The 22815-nt window shown below is 45.6% G+C and overlaps 1 protein-coding gene across 1 annotated transcript; it reads left to right on the top strand.

Annotated features, from left to right (window-relative positions):
• Positions 1-1021: 1021 nt before the first annotated feature.
• LOC134458647 (A-kinase anchor protein 2) lies at positions 1022-21847 on the top strand. Its single transcript, XM_063211076.1, has 4 exons — positions 1022-1060; positions 2064-4635; positions 12450-12640; positions 16679-21847. The coding sequence occupies exons 1-4, from the start codon at positions 1022-1024 to the stop codon at positions 16805-16807; spliced, it is 2931 nt and encodes a 976-aa protein (XP_063067146.1). The 3' UTR covers positions 16808-21847.
• The last annotated feature ends 968 nt before the right edge of the window (positions 21848-22815 follow it).

Below are 22815 nucleotides of genomic sequence, written 5' to 3'. Positions count from 1 at the left end.
TCAAACATGTCTTAAACCTTCACACAATAATGTAAACGAGCGGGCTGTATGGGCTTCACACAATGCGGAGCGCTTTCACAAGATGAATGTTTATAAGACGTGCAGCGCGTAAAGATAAAGCTGTCACCAGTTAGAGACAGTGCAGTGGTATTGCACGTCAGAAGGAAACGCTGTCTGAGTTCGGAGTTTACAATAATATTTGTCTTTTGTTACACCATGTGTGTTTTCTTCCGCACCAAAAGCACAAAAAGACAGATCGACTGTTATCCTTTGTGGGGATATTTTGTTGCACGCTGTTTGGAGAATGATGCTCTCGCGTATGCTTTTAAACAAAGCGTCTGACCTTTTCCATGTCTTACAAAGATGCCGAAGAGTTTGAAAAAAAAAGATGTTGTGGTCCAGCTTCATTGAAAACAAACATTCCCTCCTAGTCCATGTTTATGTCCCTCACAGCCCAAAGCTGCCTGTCTGTGTTCAGAACATTTTTCCATTACTGTGCAGCTGAGTGAGCAGAATAAATTCGGTCCACTTATCGAAATTATTGTAATCTTCTTAAAAGGCACCGACCACCATATCCCCCAACACCGTTCTCCAACTCTCCAACTGCTGTTGTCTTGTTTGCATATAAATGACGGTCTACCTTTGAATAGTGATTCTGCTTTCCGTGTGCTGTGTGACCGAGCCAGGCCGTGCCCTCCAAGCGAGGCAACACCTTCAGCATTGCTTCTAGTCAGGCCAGCAGCAATACAGATATCGTTTCTGACCTCCGGACAAATCGGGAACTCCTCCAACTTTGTCGTGAAGCAAACAAACGGTAGCAAACCAAGGGAAGGAAGGGTCAACCATGCCGTTTGGGAAATGTGAATTGTTATGCTCTTGATCGGACCAAGTCTCGAAGAAATTTGAAACTTGATGATAATCAGGCTAGTGTCGTGTGACCTTGAAAGTACTGTAAGCTTTTGAGGAGGATGGACACCAAATTAGGGCATGGCTCCTCTTCAGCGCTTGGCTCACCCAGGAAATGCCAGGCAGTGCCAATGTGCCTCTCATGCCATGCCAGGTATTGATGCCACTCATAACTGGTTTTGACAAGCCTGTGGCCCAGTTTGCAGACTGATTATCGTGCGGTCTGAATACAAAGACTTACTGTGATGACAAGAATGAGAAGTGTTCACAAAAACTGATTATTGGATTTTTTAGATTCTTTGAAACAATTTGCCAATATGGATTGATTGTGTGTGCGTGGGTGCGTGCATGCATGCGTGTGTGTCAGTATTTCGATCTGTCTACATCTACGGTATGCTTGCCAGTTAGTGAGTGTGGCACTACTCTCTGTGTTGTTTGGGCAACCAGTGTATTTCAATGTGCCCGCCCGACACGGCCACTGCACAGCACAGCACACAGTGTGTTGAGACTGTGGAGAGACTGGAGTAGTAGGGTAGGGAATATCTGCATTATTCACGACCCGCCCCCCGATCACATTACGCTTGGTTCAGAGTTGGACACAGCCAAGATCCCCGAGCCCTCTATCATGAGCTCTCCCTGTATTATTCATCAGCGGGCCCCACGCGGCGATGCTGATTCCACCCAACCTCAGTGCAGTGCAGCGCTGCCCACGGGGCATGTGGGAGATGTAAACAGCATTTAAGTGTTGTGTTGTTGAGAGGTTTGTTTTTGAGTTGAGAGTTGCAGCACGTATCGTCTAGTATCGTACACGTTTGTAAAAATGACAAGCCAGTCCCTACAGGGAAGTCTGCAGTTCAACCCAGATGAAAGGAGTCGTCTCGTTTTTTTCTTGATGGTCTTGGGTGTGAAATATTTTTCCATTGTAATATTACTTGTTGTCATGGTTACAGTGTTCAATCAATGTCTTTGCTCTTGTTTTATCACTCTTTTCCCTCTGTTTAGTTCAAATCAACTTAGAAAATAAGTATACGTCTGTGAACAATATGCCTAGAATAGCAGCAAGCAGTCAATGACGACAATGATGTGATGTCTAATATTTTAACACATTATTTTTGTTCTCTCTTCCCTTTTCTTTGTTTTGTTTTTTTTTGCTGCAGAAATCCTCCAAACCCCCAGAGGATGAAAGTGAACTGAAGGCCGCGGCGGAGAGGAATCCAAAGAGTGTCAGTTTCTTTGACTCTGTAAGCGTGATATCCGGAGGCAAGGAGAACAGCGCCAATGCCAACAACAACATGGAGCTGGAGACCCAGACTGAGAAGAGCCAGAGCCAGAACTGCCACGGCAACGCGCCCGGTGGCGGCGGCGGGCAGAACGGGATGGCACACCACCCACACCCACACCACCAAGGAGAGGCCATCGACACCGAGGTCGCCCAGGAGATCCGCTATCTCGATGAGGTCCTCGAGGCCAACTGCTGCGAACCAGCTGGACAGGCGGACATTATGACCTCGAACGGAACTTCTTCCCCGGAGCCAAGGCTGATCAACGTGGACGGCAGCGGTCCGGCCGTTCATGTGTCGGGCGGCGCCGTGTCCTCATCGGGAGACCTTGGCGGGATGATAGTGGTGGTGGACAGAGATAGGCAGACCACTTTTGTGAGTGGTGAGGAGATCGATGGCACTACTAAGCCAAATGGCCATTCATCACCAGCAGCAGCAGCCACAGCAGCAGCATCTCAAGATGGCAGGGTGCAGATGCTCGACAAGCAGCCGATGACCACCACCATCCAGAAGGGGGCGCGCTTCGAGCTGCGCACCTTCCAGGAGGAGAGGAAGCCATCGAAGCTTTTCGAAAGCCCGAAGGAGAAAGAGATCCGCGTGAAGAAGGTCAGGCCCTCGGAGGAGGTCGCCGAACTGGAGAGGGAGCGTCTGGAGCTGATCCGGGGTCAGGCGGTCAAGAAGAACCCCGGCATGGGGGCCAAGTGGTGGAACCCTCCCCAGGAGAAGACCCTGGAGGAGGAGCTGGACCCGGAGAAGCTCGAGTCGCACAGGAAGTACGAGGAACGCAAGCAGAAGCGGATCGAGTCGGGAGGAGGACGTGGCTCGCAGGGCTCCCCGAGTCCGACGGTGTCGCCGAGTCCCACGTACTGCTGCACGCCGCCCGAGCCGGTGAACAAAGAGGACATCGTCACCGAGCAGGTGGACTTCTCGGCAGCGCGCAAGCAGTTCCTTCAGATGGAGCACGCAAAGCAGCAGCAGCCCAGCGCAGGTCCAAAGAGGAGCGTCGCTCCCCAGCTCTACTCCGCCAAGCCCTTCTCTCGAGTGTCTGAGGTGTCGCACGTCGAAAGGCCCGGTGGTTCCATCACCGTCACCGGTCACCACCAAGCCTATCACGGCCTTGACGACAGTCACGGCGTCGTCGTGACGACAGGCAAGACCGCTGACAGAGTGTTCTGCAGCCCGGGAGACGGCGGCACGACAGAGAGGGACAGGAAGGAGGAGGGGCCAAAGGGCCCTTGGAGCGAGGAGAGCGACTACACCTGCGCCCGCGCCGTCATGACCATGGTGAAGGATGACGAGCCGCCGTTCGTGCTGCGCTCCATGACCAGCTCGTCGTACCACCCCGAGGAGAACGACTCCGGCCTGGACGACCTGTCCATCCGCTCCCAGGACACCACGGTGCTCGAGACCCTGTCCAACGACTTCAGCATGGACAACGTCAGCGACAGCGGCGCCTCCAACGAAACCATGAGCGCCATCCTGGGAGAGAACTCCCTGGGAGACTACTCCTTCCCATCCACGCCCATGGCCACCACTCCCATCAACGGGAACCGGGACCGGGACATGAAGTCGCCGATCGACGATCACAGTGCATCTCTGTCCTCTTTCAACGCAGACAGCCTGACCGAAGACGAGCTGGAGTACCATGCCGGCATGCTGGTCCAGAACGCCATCCAGCACGCCATCGCCCATCAGAACCAGGACTGGGAACCCAGGCGGGCCACCCAGCAGTCGTCCCCCATCCTGGAGAGGCATGTCGAGGTGGTGGTTCAGCCTTCGCCTCCTGCCTGCCAGTCTCCCCAGCCTGCTCCTGTTCCTCAGCCGCGGGAGAGCCCCGCCTCCCCAGTGTCAGTGTCTGTGTCCCCTGTGCCTGTGATACAGACACCTACTCCTTCTCCCAGAGTGCCAAACCCCGTGGAAGAGAAGCAGCAGCAGCAGCGCAGCATGGCCTCCTCCTCTCCCACCATCACCGTCCAAGCTCCGGCAGCACCAGCAAGTGTCTCCAGAAGTCCCAGCAGCGCCTCCTACTGTCCAACTCCCGCTCCCGCCCCCGCTCCCGCGTCGTCAGCCGTGAACTACTACAGCATGTCACCCAGCCAGTCTCCGCCTCCCAGCGAGAAACCCGAGTTCAGCTACTTCAGCAAGTATTCGGAAGCGGCGGAGCTGAGGAGCACGGCGACGGCGACCAAGAAGAGCCAGGAGGAGGGCCCCAGCGCGGGGCCCTTCAAGCTGCGCTCGCGCAAGCAGAGGACCCTGTCCATGATCGAGGAGGAGATCCGAGCGGCGCAGGAGCGCGAGGAGGAGCTGAAGCGGCAGCGGCAGACACAGTGCCTGCGGCCACCGGCACCGGCACAGGCGGCGGGGGCGGCGGCGTCTCAGTCGCTCACGCGCAAGCAGAAGACCAACAGCCTGCCTGCTAAACTTGTACTTCCGGGAAAGACAGCGCCAGGTATGAGATCCTGTATAAACCACACAGCAGGGTCAAAGACGTGCAAAATGGCACTTAGAAAAGAGGATACATTCTGCTGACTGTAACGGTAAAAAAACATAGTTTTTAAATTGTTTCAAGTGAATGGATGACAGATGAGGCTTTCGTGAATTCCCTGGGGAAAAATAAAATAAATAGAGTCATGTTTTTTACATTTACAGTCAGCAGAAGGTATCTGTTACACTGAATGACCATTTCATTTTGCACGTCTTTGACCCAGCAGCACCCATAATACTACAGCAGAGATCATTTAAATATATATATTTGTCCTTTATTTTACTAGGGTAGTCACGTTGAGGCAATTGCCTCCTTTCCAAGTGGGCCCCAGCCAAGAGAGCAATTCATCAGCAGAATCATGTTTTGATCTCAAAGCAAATGAGGGTAATGATAATATGAGACTAGAGTCGTGGTTCAGTGGTTAGACCACTGGGTTGGCAACCCAAGGGTTCCCGGTTCAATGCCCGACCGGACCACGGCTGAAGTGCCCTTGAGCAAGGCACCTAACCCCCACACTGCTCCCCGGGCGCCGCTCAGCAGGCAGCCCACTGCTACGGACTAGTGTGTCTACTTCAATGTGATTCACTAGTCCAAATGGATAAAGTGCAGAGAAAGAATTTCCCCTAGGGTACCAAAATTGGCTCCAATTGTCTACTGTAATTGGCAATTGGTATATCAGAATAGGCCATTATTATTATGTGGTGTATTTTAAATCAAGTCAAACATCCTCAATGTCATCTACAGCAGCCTTTTAAAATCACATGACTTTACATATTGTGGTGGGTGGCATAGTAGCATCCAGCAACCATGTAGGACTTCATTAGACCCAACATGATCTCCAAAAATTCCGTGCTCCTAGACACGGAATTGTTTTCCGTGCTCCTGGACACGGAATTGTTTTCCGTGCTCCTAGACACGGAATTGTTTTCCGTGATAGACACAGAGAAGTGCTCTCTCTATAGGCTACTCCCACAGCTCTATGTTACCACAGTCTTGTGTTTTCTCAGGATTTTTCTCATTTAAAATATTTTTTCTAAAAAAAAACGTTTCCTACTGACAGGTTAGGGTTAGGGATTGTTTTGGTCTAGGCACAGCTAGTTTTCTTTCATTCATTATATGAATTTGATAGCCTAGCAACCAACTGGAAAAGGTATTTCTCAAAAATATGTCTTTAATGACAGGTTAAGGTTAGGGAATGTTTTGGTCAGGGCACAACTTAAATTAATAGCATTATTTTGTTTAGAATTAGTATTTGGCATGTATTTTCTAATGATAGAGTTACACAGTGCTGTGGTAATAGCCTATAGAAAGCACTTCCGTGTGCCCATCACGGAAAACAATTCCGTGTCCAGGAGCACGGAATTTTGGCAAAATCCGTGTTCCTGGACACAGATTTCGTGTCCTTAACATCCGTGTCCAGGAGCACGGAATTTTTGGAGATCAGGCTGTTAGACCCAACAATTACTATTTATTAATGAATAAGGTAGCTACACAATACGTCTACATAGATGAAATCCACATAAATACACAAATTCGTTCTTCGACTAATACACCAAAAGTGAAGTCAGTACCTGCCAGCACTGTCATAATAGCCCTCATGCTACAGTATTCTTTTAAGTTGTCATTTTCCACCCCTCCTTTTGCAAACTCTGATTGACTATCCTAAACTTGATGTTGACTATGAAAATAAGCAGCAACATTTGCACCTACCCAGTGTTAATGATGTGGAAGGGGGAAAGTATTTGTGTAATGGGAAGAGAAAGATGGAGGGAGAGAGAGCGAGTGGGAGGAAGACAGAGTGAGAGAGAGTGAGAGAAAGAGAGGCGGGCAGGGGCAGAAAGACATAGAGAATGGGGTGGGCACATCTGTACAAAATCAGCTGCCACGCCGGCTTTGGGAATGGCACTGGCAAACTAAACAAGCACTTGTTAGAGATGATTGAGCGGGCAGAAGTGGCGGTTGGCACGCGGCCCTAGTCATTATTCTCCCAGCGACCGGCCGCAGAGAACATTAGCGGTGTGTGCAGAGCCAAACCTTTGTTCATTAAGCCAGCGCTCGCTAGTCACTCTATTATAACAGCAGTGCACACAGAGAGAGCCCTCCTGGCCAGCCCAACCCAACCCAACCCGCTCAGGTTCAGGGCTGCAATTACCTGGAAGGGGGGGCCGGAGGACGTCTCATCAGATGCTTTTTGTTAAAGGTGCATTGTGTAATATTTTCAAGTACTTTATGTCCAGAATTCATGCTGCCCATTCACAAAGTGAATTTATTTAACCAGCCCGCTCAGGTTCAGGGCTGCAATTACCTAGCCTGATTATCATCGACTTTCAAATCTCTTCGAGACTTGGTCTGACCAAGAGCATAACAATTAACCTTTCCCAAACGGCATTTCCATAATGGCCTCCCTTGGTTTGCTAGTGATTGTTTGCTTTCCAACGAAGTGGGAGGAGTTCCCGTATTTGCGGGAACTCAGAAAGTACTTGCATTGACTCTTGACCTGACTGGTAGCAACGCTGAAGCTGTTGCGTCACTAGGAGGGCACGGCCATTGGAGGGCTAGCCATTACCTGGAAGGGGGGTCCGGAGGACGTCTCATCAGATGCTTTTCATTAAAGGTGCACTGTGTAATATTTTGAAGTACTTTATGTCCAGAATTCATGCTGCCCATTCACAAAGTGAATGTATTTAACCAGTCATTATGACTGGGAAAATTGTGCTTTTCCTACATGAAAAGGGGGGGATCTTCTCCATTGTCCGCCCTTTTGAATTTAATTTTTAGACACAAAGCATACTGCTCTTTGGTCCTACTAGCAAATATTTGTTTATTATTTAGTAAATATTCATGAAATGATCAAATTTGGCAGCAGACAGCATAGTTTCAATGAGCAGCATAGTTGCAATCCAGAAAGTCAAAGAATGCGTGCACATCAGTGGCACAGGTGCTGGACCAAACATAAGATAACTGAAAAGAAAATAAAGGTCCGCAACACTGTCAAATGCTCCCAAATATTTAATGGCACGACGTTTCGGACTAACCGTCATTAAATATTTGGGAGCATTTAACAGTATTGCAGACCTTTATTTTCTTTTCAGCAAAGTTGCAATACCTACTCTGGCCACCATCCTATACAGTGCCCCTTTAACTGCAGCATTCTGAAAAGCTGTAGGTCAGGGGTGGGTAACCTTTTTCATTTGACGGCCCTCGAGACATAGGTTCCCCACACCTGCTGTAGGTGGACAATGAGGAGCATCTTGCTCTCCTTTCTTTTATTTGGAAATTGGAAAAAGTAACCTGGGTCTCGAGATGGATGTGAATACATTCATGTGGAACTATGGCCATACATACTGTAGCTCTCCAAAGGCGTGGTTTTACCACAACGTCTAGCATGTGATTGAAGAAAACAGTTGTCTGACATTTTTTATGAGGTGCGACAAATGGGAGTACATACATTATAGTATACAGTACTCTCATTGGGTGGGACTTAAACTACTCACTGATTTGAAAATACAGTTGAAATCACAGAATCCATGTGGGCGAGTTATTCCATGTCGCAGTGCAGTCTAGTCAGAGATTCTTTAAGTATATAGAGATATGCCAACATAATAGGTTTCTATGGGCAGCTAACGTGACCAGGTTCCGATCTGCCTAAAGGGGCGTGTCATAATGCTCCTAGCATTGACTAGAACAGTCCTTAGGTCTGCCTAGGTCTGCCTAAAGGGGGATTTCCCCCCCTCCCCCTTACAATAATAGAACCCGGAAACAATGGGCCAATGGAACCTCTCTCTCTCTACTCTCTCTGGTCTAGTCGCATTTTCCCTTCTCCACTACGTTCATGCTTTGACTATGTCACATCTCTGAATATCCCTGATTGTGGTTCAGGAGCGAGGCAAATCTGAAAATCCATCCAGACCCAGTGTTGCCAGATTGGGCGGTTACTCGCCCAATTAGCTGCTTGAGATAGCCGTCTACGGCTAAAAATGGCCAAAAAAAAAAATTGGCGGGGTTTTCTTTTTCTTTCTATTTCCATAGAAATCAATACAATGTGTTGAAATTGGGCGGAATTTAGCGTTTCCAGGCAGTTTTTGAGTACCATTTGAGTGGGATATGATCAGACACATCTGGCAACACTGCCAAGACCCTTGAGTAGCTCACGAAGTTGAGTGGAAACACGCAAGGATCTGATGAGGGCCAGGCTATGGGAAAAGAGCCTGAGAGAACGTGATCACTGCTGTCTTACCACTCTGTATTACCACTCTGCCTTACCTCTCTGCCTTACCTCTCTTCCAGGGATTTCAAAATGGCCTATGACAGAGGTCGTTAGCTAACTATCTGTGGCCGCTGATTCTATTTGGTCAATGCTGATGTTTTATAGAATTTGAAAGCGCCGATGAGATCATTCATCATCTAACTAACTGTCGCCACTGATGATACTTGGTCACTTCTTTATTGTGCAGACATTAAGTCCACAGTCCCCACAACTAGCTTTAATGTAAGAGGGTGCCTGCGGTGCTTTGAGGTCTTTGGCCGTGGCATGCGATGTCCCACAGTCGCGACAGGCAGCTGCTACCAGGGCAGGACTGGCCATCTGGCATAGCGGGCATTTCCCGGTGGGCCCTGCACCCTCGTGGGCCCCTGGCCATCTGGCATAGCGGGCATTTCCCGGTGGGCCCCGCACCCTCGTCGGCCCCTAGCCAACTGGCATAGCAGGCATTTCCCGGTGGGCCCTGCACCCTCGTGGGCCTCTATTTTCAGAATTTTTTTTTTTTTTTTAAATGCAGAGCCTACCGGTGAGTCAGTTCTGTGCTATTATGCGGGGCCCTTTTGCCAAAAGTGCCCGGGCCCTATTTCTCCCCCAGTCCATCCCTGGCTGCTACCACATGATGACTGTGTGAGTCAGCTCTGTTGGCTCTCTCTCTCTCTCTTCAAACGACAGTCACAAAGCCAGTGCAGCTGTGTCCCCAGCCAACCCAGACCGCTATACTACCACCCACTTCCCCACGGCTGCCTGTCAGGCCCAAGGACGGCTCTTTAGTTCAGCAGGATTTATAAAGAGGTGGACTGATGAGCTCGCTTGATGCCTGTATATGCTCCAGGAATGTGCCTCGTATTCCTGAGGGAAGCTAAATACAGTAGAAGAAGGGGCTTCAGTGGTGGTGAATGCTTGTGAGATGGTGACCATATGCTGTGCCGCATGCTGGCTGGCTGACTTGCTGCTGGCAATGAGGAGACCGGTAGGACACTGGGTGAGCTGAGTGTGCCCCCTATTGGTGGGATTGGGTACTGTAAGAGGAGTCAGTAGGCTCAGTCTGCCATCTGCTGTACAATTGTACAATGAAGGGCAGATACATGACAAATAAAGTGAATCCTACCAACACTATTCATTGTTTACTTGTAGAATTATAAACTATAGTTTTATTTGCTGATAAAAATGTGTTATTAAGCATTATTATATGGTGTGACGTCATCGGTCGAATGCTCCATTCATTTCAACGGGGATCCCCAACGTTCGCACGTCTGTTATTTTTCGATAACGGACGGGTTGGTCTATAACAGACCGCTGTCAATGGCAACAAGACTTTTCACTGCTAAAGCGACTTTTCAACAAGACTCTAATCAGCTGCTGTGATAGACAACACCTGTTGTCCTGGCTACCTAGCTGTTGCCTAGCGGTGTTCCACAACGGCACTGTTTTGTTTTGCGCAGCAACAATCTTTTGACATTAAAAACTATAATAGACTTAACATTAAATAGGCCTAAATAAATGTCCCCGCCATGTGTGAATCATTTAAGTATATCCATATAATAAGCGTCGGGGTCTAAAGATTCTCTCTGTCGTGCTGCTATTCCACGGTAGCGACCTTCTCGCCGAACGTTAACCCTTACGTAATACAACTGAAGGTGGCATGTGTTTCCCCCCCAAAAAATAGTATGATAGAATAATACAGTTTGAAGACAAACAGAAAAACTCTTCCATTAAAGGTTTTCAAAATTTCAAAAATGCTTCCAAATATGTTTCCAGCCCCTCAGTGCAGTGCAGTACATAATGGTCCATTTATTGGCGACTGCTTGGAGCCAGAAGTGAAAGTGAAAGTGCAGCATTCCCCTTTCTGCTACCATTTCCCCTGGAGCCAGTGGGTGCGTTCCAATATGTGACCTTGCGTCCTACACTTGTGCGTTCTGGCCTTGCCCCGCCTCCTGGCCCCTCCTCCGTGGAGAAAACAATAAAGTTTCCCAGCTGTCAGACAAGCCACAACAACTTTTGGGGGACTGTTTTTCATTCACCATCCAGTTTGCAAATGAGAAAAAGACTTTATAATTGAGCTTTAGCAAGATATTGAAATACAATGCTGTTATCAGTGATGTCATCACGACCTATTGCTTCCTGGTTCGAGGCCACAAGCACAAGTGGAGGATGCAAGGTCGCATATTGGAACGCACCCAATGTGGGGAAGTACACAGTTGGCACACCAGGCCACTAAAACCACAAGCATTATCCAGCAGGCGTATGTTTGGCTCTTTGTTTTCAAGCAGTTGTTGGGCAGTAGCTGGAGTTGGCAAACTGTTCTGCAGACCTAGGGAAAGAAGGGAGATCATCTTCAGATGTGGAAGTTTTACTTGTTTTATTGGGCAAGTGCCAACTAACGTTTCGACTTGGCACTTGCCCAATAAAACAAGTAAAATGTCCTCATCTGAAGATGCTCCGGTGACTGCCTTCTTTCCCTGCAATTACTAGTCCTTTCCCGTGACGCACCAGTGAAGTGCGGGAACGCGGAGGGTATCTCTCTTTTCTAGGTGTTATGCAGACCTCTTTTCAGTGAAGTACCTTACATACAGGTATTTCAAACTTAAAGTTATTAGCAAAGATTCAATTTGCTTCACTTATGACACAAGATAATAGGAAAAAAGGAGGCGCACACAAGCCTTTTTTCCTTTTATCTTGAGTGATTACTACTTTTTGGGAGTGCACGCACCTAGCAATACACGGGTGTTAAGTGCAGGCACAGACGCTGACCTTTGTTGGTCTTTTTTCCTTCACTTATGACCACCACAGGATACTTCACTCCGCAGACAAATGTACCATCCCTTTGTCTTCTTAAAAGTGAAAGTGAAAGTGGAAAGGGGCATCTGATATTGTGGTGGGCATCCCCCTGTCGACTTGTTTTTCTACATTTTCCATTCTGTCTGTAAAGTAAACACACTGCAGATAAAGAACCACGACCATCTTGACAACTCACTAACAAGATATAAAGAAAAGACATTCAGTATACGCAGAGTGACATAGCAAAGACTTACTATAGTGTGCAAGTAAATAGATTACATTTGTATTAATGGTTAGCGTGTCTTTTGTGTTTTAGAGGGCTGTGGTTTCAATGGTCGATGATCCTGGGGGGTAACGTTACACCGATTGTCGTAAGGGGGGTTTTCAGCTGAGAATCGGGCCCATAGTCATGTAGTTTGAGGCTTGAGGCAGCAGGCTTAACTTACAGACAGACAGAATTGTTTTATTTATTTTTTTAAATATATTTTTAGGGGCTTTTATGCCTTTATTTGATAGAACAGTCTGAGATGGTGACAGGAAGCAAATGGGACAGAGTGACAGGGGAGGATCGGGAAATGACCCCTGCTGGACTCGAACCGGGGTCCCTGTGGGCAATGTAAGCCCAAATGTGGGGGGCTTAGCGCGCTGCGCCACAGCGCCCCCCTGACAGACAGAATTGGAATGCATGCTACATGTACCTACAGACTCACCATACATGTTTGCATCCCTTGTCTTGCAGGGAAGATTGAGAAGATCCGGCCGGCGCCCCCCGCCTCCCCGTCGTCCTCTGAGGGCCCCCTCCCCTCCCCCCTCTCCGACCTGGGCAGCGACGACTCGGGCGGCTCCCGGCCCAAGAACCTCATGCAGACCCTGATGGAGGACTTTGAAACGCACAAGGTCAAGCGTCGAGAGAAACTGGAGGACAACAGCGTAAGTGGACTCAAAATAACTACAATTACTTGAAAGCTTCTGACAATTAATGAATGACAAAAGTGGACCTCTGCAGTAACTGCAACCAGAAATGGGGATGGAGTGTCTGATCATTTATTAGGGATGCACCGATTGAGATTTTAATTTTGGCCAAAAGCGGATGTTTTTGTTGTTTACTTTTGATGTCAGAAATACTTTTGCTGGCAAAATGCATTCATTATACAAATGTGCTGTCCTGTTAATTGGCTTGTTAAATAGGCAGGCCTACTGACAGCCTGTGCTTTGTGAGTCAGTGCAACATTTTATCTGGCATCACCAGCCACTGTCTTCGGTAAATTTTATAAGATCAACAACCAAAGTCAATGGAATCCACTGTGTCTACAATATGGCAATGTTTAGCTGTGGGCAGCCGTGGCTCAGTGGTTAGAGCACTGGGTTGGCAACCTGAGGGTTCCCGGTTCAATGCCTGACTGGACCATGGCTGAAGTGCCCTTGAGCAAGGCACCTAACCCCCACACTGCTCCCCGGGCGCCGCTCAGCAGGCAGCCCACTGCTACGGACTAGTGTGTGTACTTCAATGTGATTCACTAGTCCAAATGGGATAAAGAGCAGAGAAAGAATTTCCCCTAGGGGACCAAAAATTGGCTTCGCTATCTGATGCATCGGTCCACCCCTACCATGTCCCCTCCACATTTACCATTCATGCTTACATTGAAACCACACTGTCCTGTCCTTTAGCCAATAAGATTTAAGTGCTGTATGTGTAAATACTCCCAAACGCATGCCAGTTCTCTGTCACTCATGTAGTGCAAGCATACAATTAAGAATAAACTGTTTGGCATTTCAGCAAAAGCACTGTACTCGGTTATCACTCAATCCATTGAGATTGCATGACTGTCTATTCAGATAAGTCTCCATTTCAGTAATCTATAAGGTGTGTGGGCATGCTGTGAGGACTCTGGTCAGATGACTCAGAGGACGGCTGGGGCTTTCCGACATGAGGAGAAGTGAATTGAAACAGGCTGACTTCTTTAAAGCAGCCCAAAAAAATGGGATATGTGCCAGCGCTTGCCTAACGAAGCCACAGAGTGGTAACCTTAGACCTCAATTGGTGACGTTTGGGGTTTTCCATCTCCCAGAAAAAGAAGGGGGGGAAAGCCAAAAAAGACAAAAAAAACCTAATACAGGTTGTACCTTACGAACCTGTAATGTGAACAGAGTAAGGATCATCATTTGAGAGATATCACAGAAAGATAACCTACATGACCATAGGTTTAGGCTGAAAGATAACCTACATGACCATAGGTTTAGGCTGAAAGATAACCTACATGACCATAGGTTTAGGCTGAAAGATAACCTACATGACCATAGGTTTAGGCTGAAAGATAACCTACATGACCATAGGTTTAGGCTGTTCCCTTTTGCCAACCAAAACCAAAGGCCAATAGTCTGGTCATGTGCTTACTTAGGGCATTCTGAGTTTGGTGGTTTGGTACACTTCATTCTGAAACCAGAAGCACTTTTGTGTGGGCTCTCTGCTGCTCTTCCTAGTGTTGTAACAGTGACTAATTCTAATGATGACTCTCTCCCTTTTGTCAGTACGCCCGTTTAAGACTCGCTAGTGACGTTACATCTGAGGTACCTGTCCACATGCTTGTGATCTGCAAAGTGTTCAATTTGCTGTCCTCCTCTCAGTGCTGTGATCATTTGCATGCTGTTATTATTTCCGACCCCCTCTGTTGTTGTTGATTAAGTTGTCTGTTTGTTTGTTTGATTGGTTAGTTGGTTGATTTTTTTGCCATTGTTGTTCTCATTGTCCTTGTTGTTTTGTTTTTTGTTGTTTATCCTTTTTTACCGTTTCATTTGGTGGGCCGTTGTTGTCGATGGGTGTAGCATGATGCCAACGCTGTGGCACGGATCCGTGTAAGTGTTGGCGCTGCCCTTGGACAATCGAGCGGCTACTCGTACGAGGAGCTCCACTTCTGTGCACTGCACTGCACTGCCCTGCACATCTCAAGGTCTCCGCACATCGGCTCCGACAGCACTGGGGTGCATTTCTCGAAAGCGTAGTTGCTAACTACGGTAGCTACTTTGTTGGCTGCAATGCAATTTCCCATTGGCAACTACCCAAGTTGCTAACTGCTAACAACTACGCCTTCGAGAAATGCACCCCTGCAGAGCACTTTCGCTCAGAACAGAATTCCGACCCGCAAAACCCAATTTCACACGACACGAACATAGTGTCGTCTCTAATCGACGCTAGCCGACATCCGCGAATGTCCGTGGACATCGGCACCAGTGTGCGGGGTTCTGTTGAAAACAACGGCATCGAACTTTTGCGGAGCGGTGCTCAGCACTTTTTCGGAGCCTATGTGCGGAGGGCCTCACTCTGACCATCACCATGGCATGGCTGCCGTGATGATATGGCCCAATGTGGCGTGCAGCTAAGCTAACCATCTGTTTTCCTGTTAAGCTCTGTCTTCAAAGACAGAGACAGAAAAAAATACAGAAGCTTTTCAGAGCAGAAGTGTTTGCTCCTTGTGATTAATTCCCTTTATCACACACAATGCTGAGTGTTGCAACCCCATTTGTCGCACTACCACTAATACACACTGGCCCTTAACGAAGTCTAAGACTCACTATTGCCTCTTTTCCACTGACGGTTTTCTGGTAGGCCTACAGCTCCAGTCGGCCGCCACTTTTTGCTTTTTAGATTGAGCTGTGTCGCGTCCAATTAAAAAAAAGCAGAAAGTGGCAGCCGAGTCGCGCTGTGTCGAGCTGTAGGCCTACCAGAAAACTGGCGGTGGAAAAGAGGCATATTGGGCTTGGGGAAATGGGGAGAAGAAGGCACCACATATGGCTAGTCTTTTTATCTCATCCATACAGATCAATATCAATAAAAATTATTCAAGCCACGTTTTTTTATTCCACAATGTAATGGAGATCGTTCCAAATAACCACCTCACGGTACTCTGTAATTGGAAAAAAATTCCAATCCAATTCCAACAGCTCCCGGAACATTTTTCTAAAACCATAGAGAGATAAATCTGTTAGCCATTAAGGCCTTATCTACTATACCTGTTAGCGCTAAGCTATTTTCAGCACACAGAGCAAGGAAAAAAGACTGGCCATTGTGGTTCACTGAAGTAGCAAACTAGTGCCCCTCCCCCACCTGAATGAAACACCTGTAAGTTGACCCCACACAGAACACAGTCCATGACATGGCATGACGGCCTTTCCTTTTGTGATACCTGTGTGATATTGACGTGTTATGTTCATTTTTTTCAAGCCTGTGTACACTCAAGCTTTGGTTCACATGAATGCTTGTGTACACGTTTGAGTGGGTGTGAAATCTGTATTGACGAGTACGTCTATCAGTGAGCAGTGTTTGAGCATGTGCAAAAGGAAAAAAATGCTTCATCATGCTGGTAAAAAAAGCACTGGATGGGTTTGGTGTGCATGAATTGGGTGTTGAGATGTTTTGTGAGTAATTGACTGAACATTTTTTTCCCAGGCAATTTCCAGTTTTTAGACAGTGATACTAGACAGAAATACAGATTGCCCCATGCAGTAAAGGTCTTTGGCTTCACTCACTAACCACCATTTATAGACATTTAATTCAAGCCCTCCATAGCTTTGTTTCCATTTAGTCCCAGTTGACCTTCTCTGTTCCCCCGTGACCTTGGATTACTGTCACATTGATGCGAATGCCAGATTGTCCATTTCCAAAGACTCCAATAGACAAGCTTCAGGGTTTCGGGGGCGCTAAGACCCCCCCCATTTGGGCTTACATTGCACATGGGGACCCCGGTTCGAATACGGCCGGGGTCATTTCCCGACCCTGCCCCATCTCTCTCCCTCCCAATTGTTTCCTATCTACTCTCACACTGTCCTGTAATAATAAAGGCCAAAAAGCCCCCCCAAAAAAAAATACTTTACAAAAAGACAAGCTGCAGGGCATGGTGTAGCGTAGCGTAGTGTCAGGTGTTGGATGAAGTGGACGTATTTTCGAAGACTAACTTTTCCTTCTCTGGCCAGGTTCTGGAGGCCACGAGAGTGACCCGGCGGAAAAGCAACATGGCTATGAAGTGGGAGGCGGGCATCTACGCCAACGAAGAAGGCCGCGAGGGAGAGGAGGAAGAGGAGGAGGAGGAAGAGGAGGAGTAAAGGTCCCCACCCCACTCCCCACCCTGGCAGGAGTGTCAGACACAAAAATCAAAGGGGTATCTTCTAGAGGGCAACCACATTGTTTATTTTTTATTATTATTTAAAGCATGTAAGGGTGGTTTCATATCACAACAGCAGCCTGTCTGTGTGGACTGTTGATGATTGTTGGGATTTTGGAGGCACCTGCTATTGGATGTTTTGACAAGCAACCCAGGCCTGGTGACTTGAGTTGGGATCACTATTTTTTTTGAGTTGGGATCACTATTTTTTTTGAGTTGGGATCACTATTTTTTGTTGATTCAGGGTTTGTGACTTTCTACTTGCTATCTTTGGAAGGTTTTGCAGTTCTGGGAAAATGTGCTTTATGAACATTTATGAGACTATACCTTTGGGTGATATGATTATTTCATCTTTGAAGCTTTGAAAGTGATTTGAAATGAAAACAAACAACAAAAAAACAGAGGAAAAGAACGCGCCATGGACACAAACCTGCCTTTTAGTCGTGGGGAGAGCTTTTTTTTAAAAAAGGACTGGTTGTGATCAAACAACTTTGGGATACCCATGAACACTGAAGATGTGTGTTTTTGTTTCTTTCTTCTTTTTTTTGGTTTGGCTCTGGATTAATGGAGGTTAATAATCTCACCCATTCAATTTCACTTCATCCATCAGCTTTATAACATCACATCAAGCATTTTAAACAATTCCTACTGATGGAATGGACAGTATAACTACACCGCTAATATGTATCTTTTGTATCGCTGTTAAAACTTTTTGCCGGGATTTTGCTTTTTTTTTTTCTTTAGCATCCCAAAACAGAATATTTACTCTTCAAGAAAAAATAACCGAAGCAAAACGAAACAAAACTAAACTAAAGGGTGTTTTTTTTTCTTAGAATACCAATTTCCTGTAACGTGATAACAAGCAGATCCGGTAGCACCTGCTCTGTCACCATGGTGCCCATTGTGAGGAGTCTGTCAGCGATTCAATCATGTGGCATTTTTTAGCCATGAAAACAGTTGGACACCTGAGACAAACACCTCTGAAAAGGGAAATGCCTTCTTGCAGCTGTGCCATTCACTATTCACCCCATGCAGGAATTGAAAAAAAAAAAGAAAACGTGACCGCAGAGAGGAAAAACAGGATGTTGACTTTTGATTGTTTGTGGATGCAGGCGGACGGACCTACCAGCTGCTCATGCAATATCTATCAATGCACTTGACAGTTTCATGACTAAGAAGAGTTGTTGTTGTTGTTTTTTTTCTGCTAAACTCAGTGTTGTAGGGGTATGGTGCAGACCGCTTTTCTTTTCTTTTTTTGTTCTTTTTTTTTGGTCATGAGTAAATGCAATTTGTGTAGACAATCAAAGCATGTGTTCACAACGATGCAGGTGACTGCCAGTGTTATAAACCGTATGAGATGGAAATGAAATTTAAGAGGGAAAAAAACATATTTATTATCAGAACCAAGACTCAGTTCATGCAGTTGAACTCTGCATTGAAATCCATAAAGATTGGTCTTTTAAGGCAGGGGCATCAGTCACTGGTGCGATGCATATGCCTAATAGAGAGAAAGATTATTTAAAAGGCAAATGACTCTCTTGCCCATTGAAGACGATCTGACAATGAATCAAATGTGTTATTTATGAAACAAAATGGCAGAGGGGTGGTGCTGTATGTTCAGATAGTAGTTGTGAAAGTGTAAAGATGATTGATTGACGGACGGAAGGACGGATGGATGGATGGATTTATTGATTGATTGTGTTATGATGTTTGTGCTCCAGGTTCACATAGGAGCAGGACTTAAGGCTTTGTGTATTTGGGGTCTTTGAATTATACACAGAACGAAAGTGGAAAACAGTGAGCTGGTGGGGTGCATTTCTCGAATCCAAAGTTGCTTACTACTACGTTAGCTACTTTGTTGTTTTCAACAGCATTTTCCCATTGGCAACTACCGAAGTTGCTAACAGGCTAACAACTTCTCTTTTGAGAAATGCACCCCTGAAAAGGAAATATATTATCAACATGACTGACAGTCCATTGATAAAGGAAAGCACTTACTAATAACTGCAGACATTGAGAGATGTTTCTGGGTCCCATACCACATGCCTATTTGACATTAGAGTGTTGTCACTGTATTGGAAGGATCAATGGGACTTTCGTAGAGAAGCTTGTTCTGCATCTTGATCAGGGACTGACAGCCAAAATTATTCTTTTTTTGCTCAAGTCAGGAAGTAATCTGAGCACGGACAATGACATCCTGGTTTTGGTTTTTACCTCATGGATCAGGTCTGGAAAAAAAATAGGAAATCCGTCACACTCTTAAGACATTAGACATTGTACAAATTGAACTCCATTGTTGGTGAGCATGGGCTCTGTTTTTTACATTGTGCATTATACATATATCTATAAATAAGTACATGTGAAGGGACGGTTGTCCTTTCTAAGTATATTTACTTCTAGATTTAGAGTTAGACTGGCAGTGGCACTGGTGCATTTCTGTTCTGGAAGGCGGGCGTTGATTTTATCTTGTGGTCTATGACGTGTGCAAGCATATTTACTAGCGTGATGTTGCTATTGCAAGGAAGAGGTGAAATGTATATGGCGATGTTGGCAAAGCAAGGGGTGCATTTCTTGAAAGCGTAGTTGCTACGGTAGCTACTTTGTTGGCTGCAATGCAATTTCCCATTGGCAACTACCCAAGTTGCTAACGGCTAACAACTACGCTTTCGAGAAATGCACCCCAGGTCATGTCATATCTCGGGCAAAGAGCAAAGACCATGACTGGACAGGAATAATTAAGTGTATTTGTAAAAGCTGCTGCATATGCTTGAAGGGGCAACAGCATTTTAAGAATATATACAGTATTTATAAAAAAAAGGTTGACGGTGATTACCCCGTTGTTTATTAAAATTGATGGACCTATTTGGTAAAGGAACATAGATCTGATGTCTCCATGCAGGAAATGTAAGTTGTATTTGGGTTCTATGATATGGAGAATATTCGGTAAACAGTTGTTGTTGTTTTTTTACAAGGAGATTATTATTTTTTGTTGTGCAGTGGGAGAAGTGTACCTTCTGATGGAACATAGTTTTTTTTAGCAAGTGACTGGCATTTCAATAGTATGTATGCTTTTTAATTAAATAACTGAATAAATAAATCTACCCTCTGCTCGTTTGGGTGCTTGAGACCCCCAGTTATATAAGGAAAAAAAACATGCTTTCATTCTTCAACATGAGAATGCTAGCTTCATTATCACAGCCAGCCTGTGGGATGCTGTAGAATAAAAGTCAGAGGGATCTCGCTAATATTTTTCAGCTTATCTTGCCTTGCGTGTTCACCCGTTGCCTTGCTGTATGTATCTGAATGGCATAGCAAGTGGCTTTTCAAATAGTCAGACATTCGCTTTAGTTGATGTATAATACACATAGCACAAATGTATTTTTTAAAAAGTATTTGCAATATCAATGCTGAATTGCTCCGAATTTTCATACCACGCAGTTAGGGAAACAGTCACAAGGTCGTGTGGTTATCACCGTTGACCAGCAGTTGTCAAATTGTCAATATGATATATGATGATGATGATGACTTTGAGATTTTTTTTTGTCTGTTTGAGCAATAAGGTGTCAGCTGAAAACTGCTGTTCTTCATTCATGTGATGGGATTTGTAGTTTTTCTTCCCATTGAAGGAGGTGATACTGTACACAGTATAGGCTCAGCATTGCATCAGTAGCACAACTGGGCACAACTGTAATCACAAGACGAACTGATAATGGTTATTACAGTAATCGGCTCATTGGGCGTTTTAATGACAGTTGCACTTCGAAGCAAGCTGATAAACAACAACATTTTAACAGAGGGGTGACTTGTGGGGCCTCACTTCGCTATTTGGTCATGCAGTTTAAATAAGTAGTTACAGCTCCAAAAGAGCTCAGCTTCCTTCTTCATAGCAAACCTCAAGGTTATAAGCTGAAATGCACCTCACACAACCCCCAGCTCTTCCTTAAGCAAAACATACTGAAAAAGGAATAAACAGAACACATTACTGAACAAACACATGCAAGTGAGGCCCAGAGGGGTCTACACCAAGAAGCTGGTTGAGGAGTAAACCAGGTGAAGTTAAAGGGGTATGCCACTATTTTGGGCTTAATACAGTTAAAGTTGTTGGCCAGGGTTTATAAAGGTGGTAAAGTCTCTTGTTTTTCATGTAAGCCGTTGTCTTGCTTTAAGACAAGTTAAAAGAGGGAGCGTGTCGCTAAGCTAGTGAAAGTCAATGCATCCGTGTAGCATGTCCATTGACTTTCACTAGCTTAGCGACCACCTTTATAAACCCTGGCCAAGGATTTTAACTGTATTAAGCCCAAAATAGTGGCATACCCCTTTAACTTGAACTGGTTTACTCCTGAACCAACTTCTTAGTATACCCTCCTCAGGTCTCTGTAGACTGCTTCCCTCCCCTCCCCCTCTGTGTTCTCTGCAGCATGTTAAACAGACAAAAATCAATAATATCCTGCATAATACAGTATTAAACCTGCCAATGAAACTCTTCCGGCCTACTATAGCATTCATCCACGAGGAGTCAACAGTACTGCAGACTCTTCTCTCCCAGAAGCAGGCACCCAGACGCCAGCTTTTGTACTGTAACATGTAGGAGCCTTCATCAAACACACACACACACACATGTGCAAAAGAGGAACTAAGCTGTAATGTGTTTGTTTTTGTTGTTGTTGTTTATAATAATACTGACTTCTTGCATTATCTGGTGTTATTCACTACACAGCGCGAGCTACTCTGTAAGACACTTGTTTTGTTTAGGATCGCTCAAGTGGCCGTTTTCACTAAAGGAAATACCAAAGGAGTATTGAGGAAGATATGATGAGGATTGCGATTATTATTATGATTATGATTATGATGAGAGCATTATGTTGCCCTGTGTTAATATGTTAACCACTTGTATGTTCATATACTGCTTATATTGTTTTATAGTTACATTAAGCCTCACAATTATACACTATATATAATTATTTTCTCATTAAAAACAAAACGATAAACTTGGTTGTGTATTGGTGTTTTGTTCATTTCTCCTCATACTATATCATAGTATCTAATTCATACTATATTTGTATTTCATGTATTGTTAATCCTCCACTTGATTGATAGACTATGGCTCATCCGACTCCTGCATGAGCTTGTAACTGTGTTTTCATATCACATTCACATTCACCTTCTAGGGACGGGCATTCTGGCACACCCCAGGGGGAGCCCAGAGCCCAGGTTGAGAACCACTGCGAACCTACGCAAACTCCCCCTTTTCTATTTGTGCCTTTAGAAACAAGCATCTGTAAACATAGCATCGTGCATCTGATTGAGCACAGCTGATCTCGTACCTACATATTCTGAGTGCCAATGAATACGCAATCAGTGTCACTAGGAAGTTTCATGTTTTGTTTCACTTGACATTCTAATTTTGTGGAATATTCATGCGTTACTATGGCGCACCCAAGACATATGGAGGGCCCAAAACATTTGGCACCCTAGGTGGTCTGCCTATGCCCATCGCCGGCTATAGAAAGGAGTGTCTGCTTCTGTAAATACTAAACCAATAGCAATCATCAGACACAAATTACCTGTCCTCTGAGTGACCAATACTGAATATTGTGGCTGTCTGACTTGGTGTATTACATAGGCCCGGGGTTCCCAAACTTAACCATGTTGAGGCACCCCATATACTAGTAGATTCCAACCAAGGCCCCCTGACATGGGCCATACAATACTATTTTTTCGGTGTACCCAGTTTCACAACTCGGTGGAGTTGGTGCATTCCTAAACCCATTCAAGTATTGCAGAGAGCGTAATAGATATAAACATATTTACATTGTAAAGAAGACAATTATTCCACTGGGATTGTTTAGCTTATTTTGGCTTTTTATTATTTAGTTATTATTAGTAGTAGTTATTAGTATTTAACAATATTTACTGAATATTATGAATTATTAATTTTATTTTGCTATA

The sequence above is a fragment of the Engraulis encrasicolus genome, chromosome 11, assembly GCF_034702125.1.
Source record: "Engraulis encrasicolus isolate BLACKSEA-1 chromosome 11, IST_EnEncr_1.0, whole genome shotgun sequence".
Lineage (NCBI taxonomy): Eukaryota > Metazoa > Chordata > Actinopteri > Clupeiformes > Engraulidae > Engraulis > Engraulis encrasicolus.
This window is presented reverse-complemented; position numbering and strand designations above follow the sequence as displayed.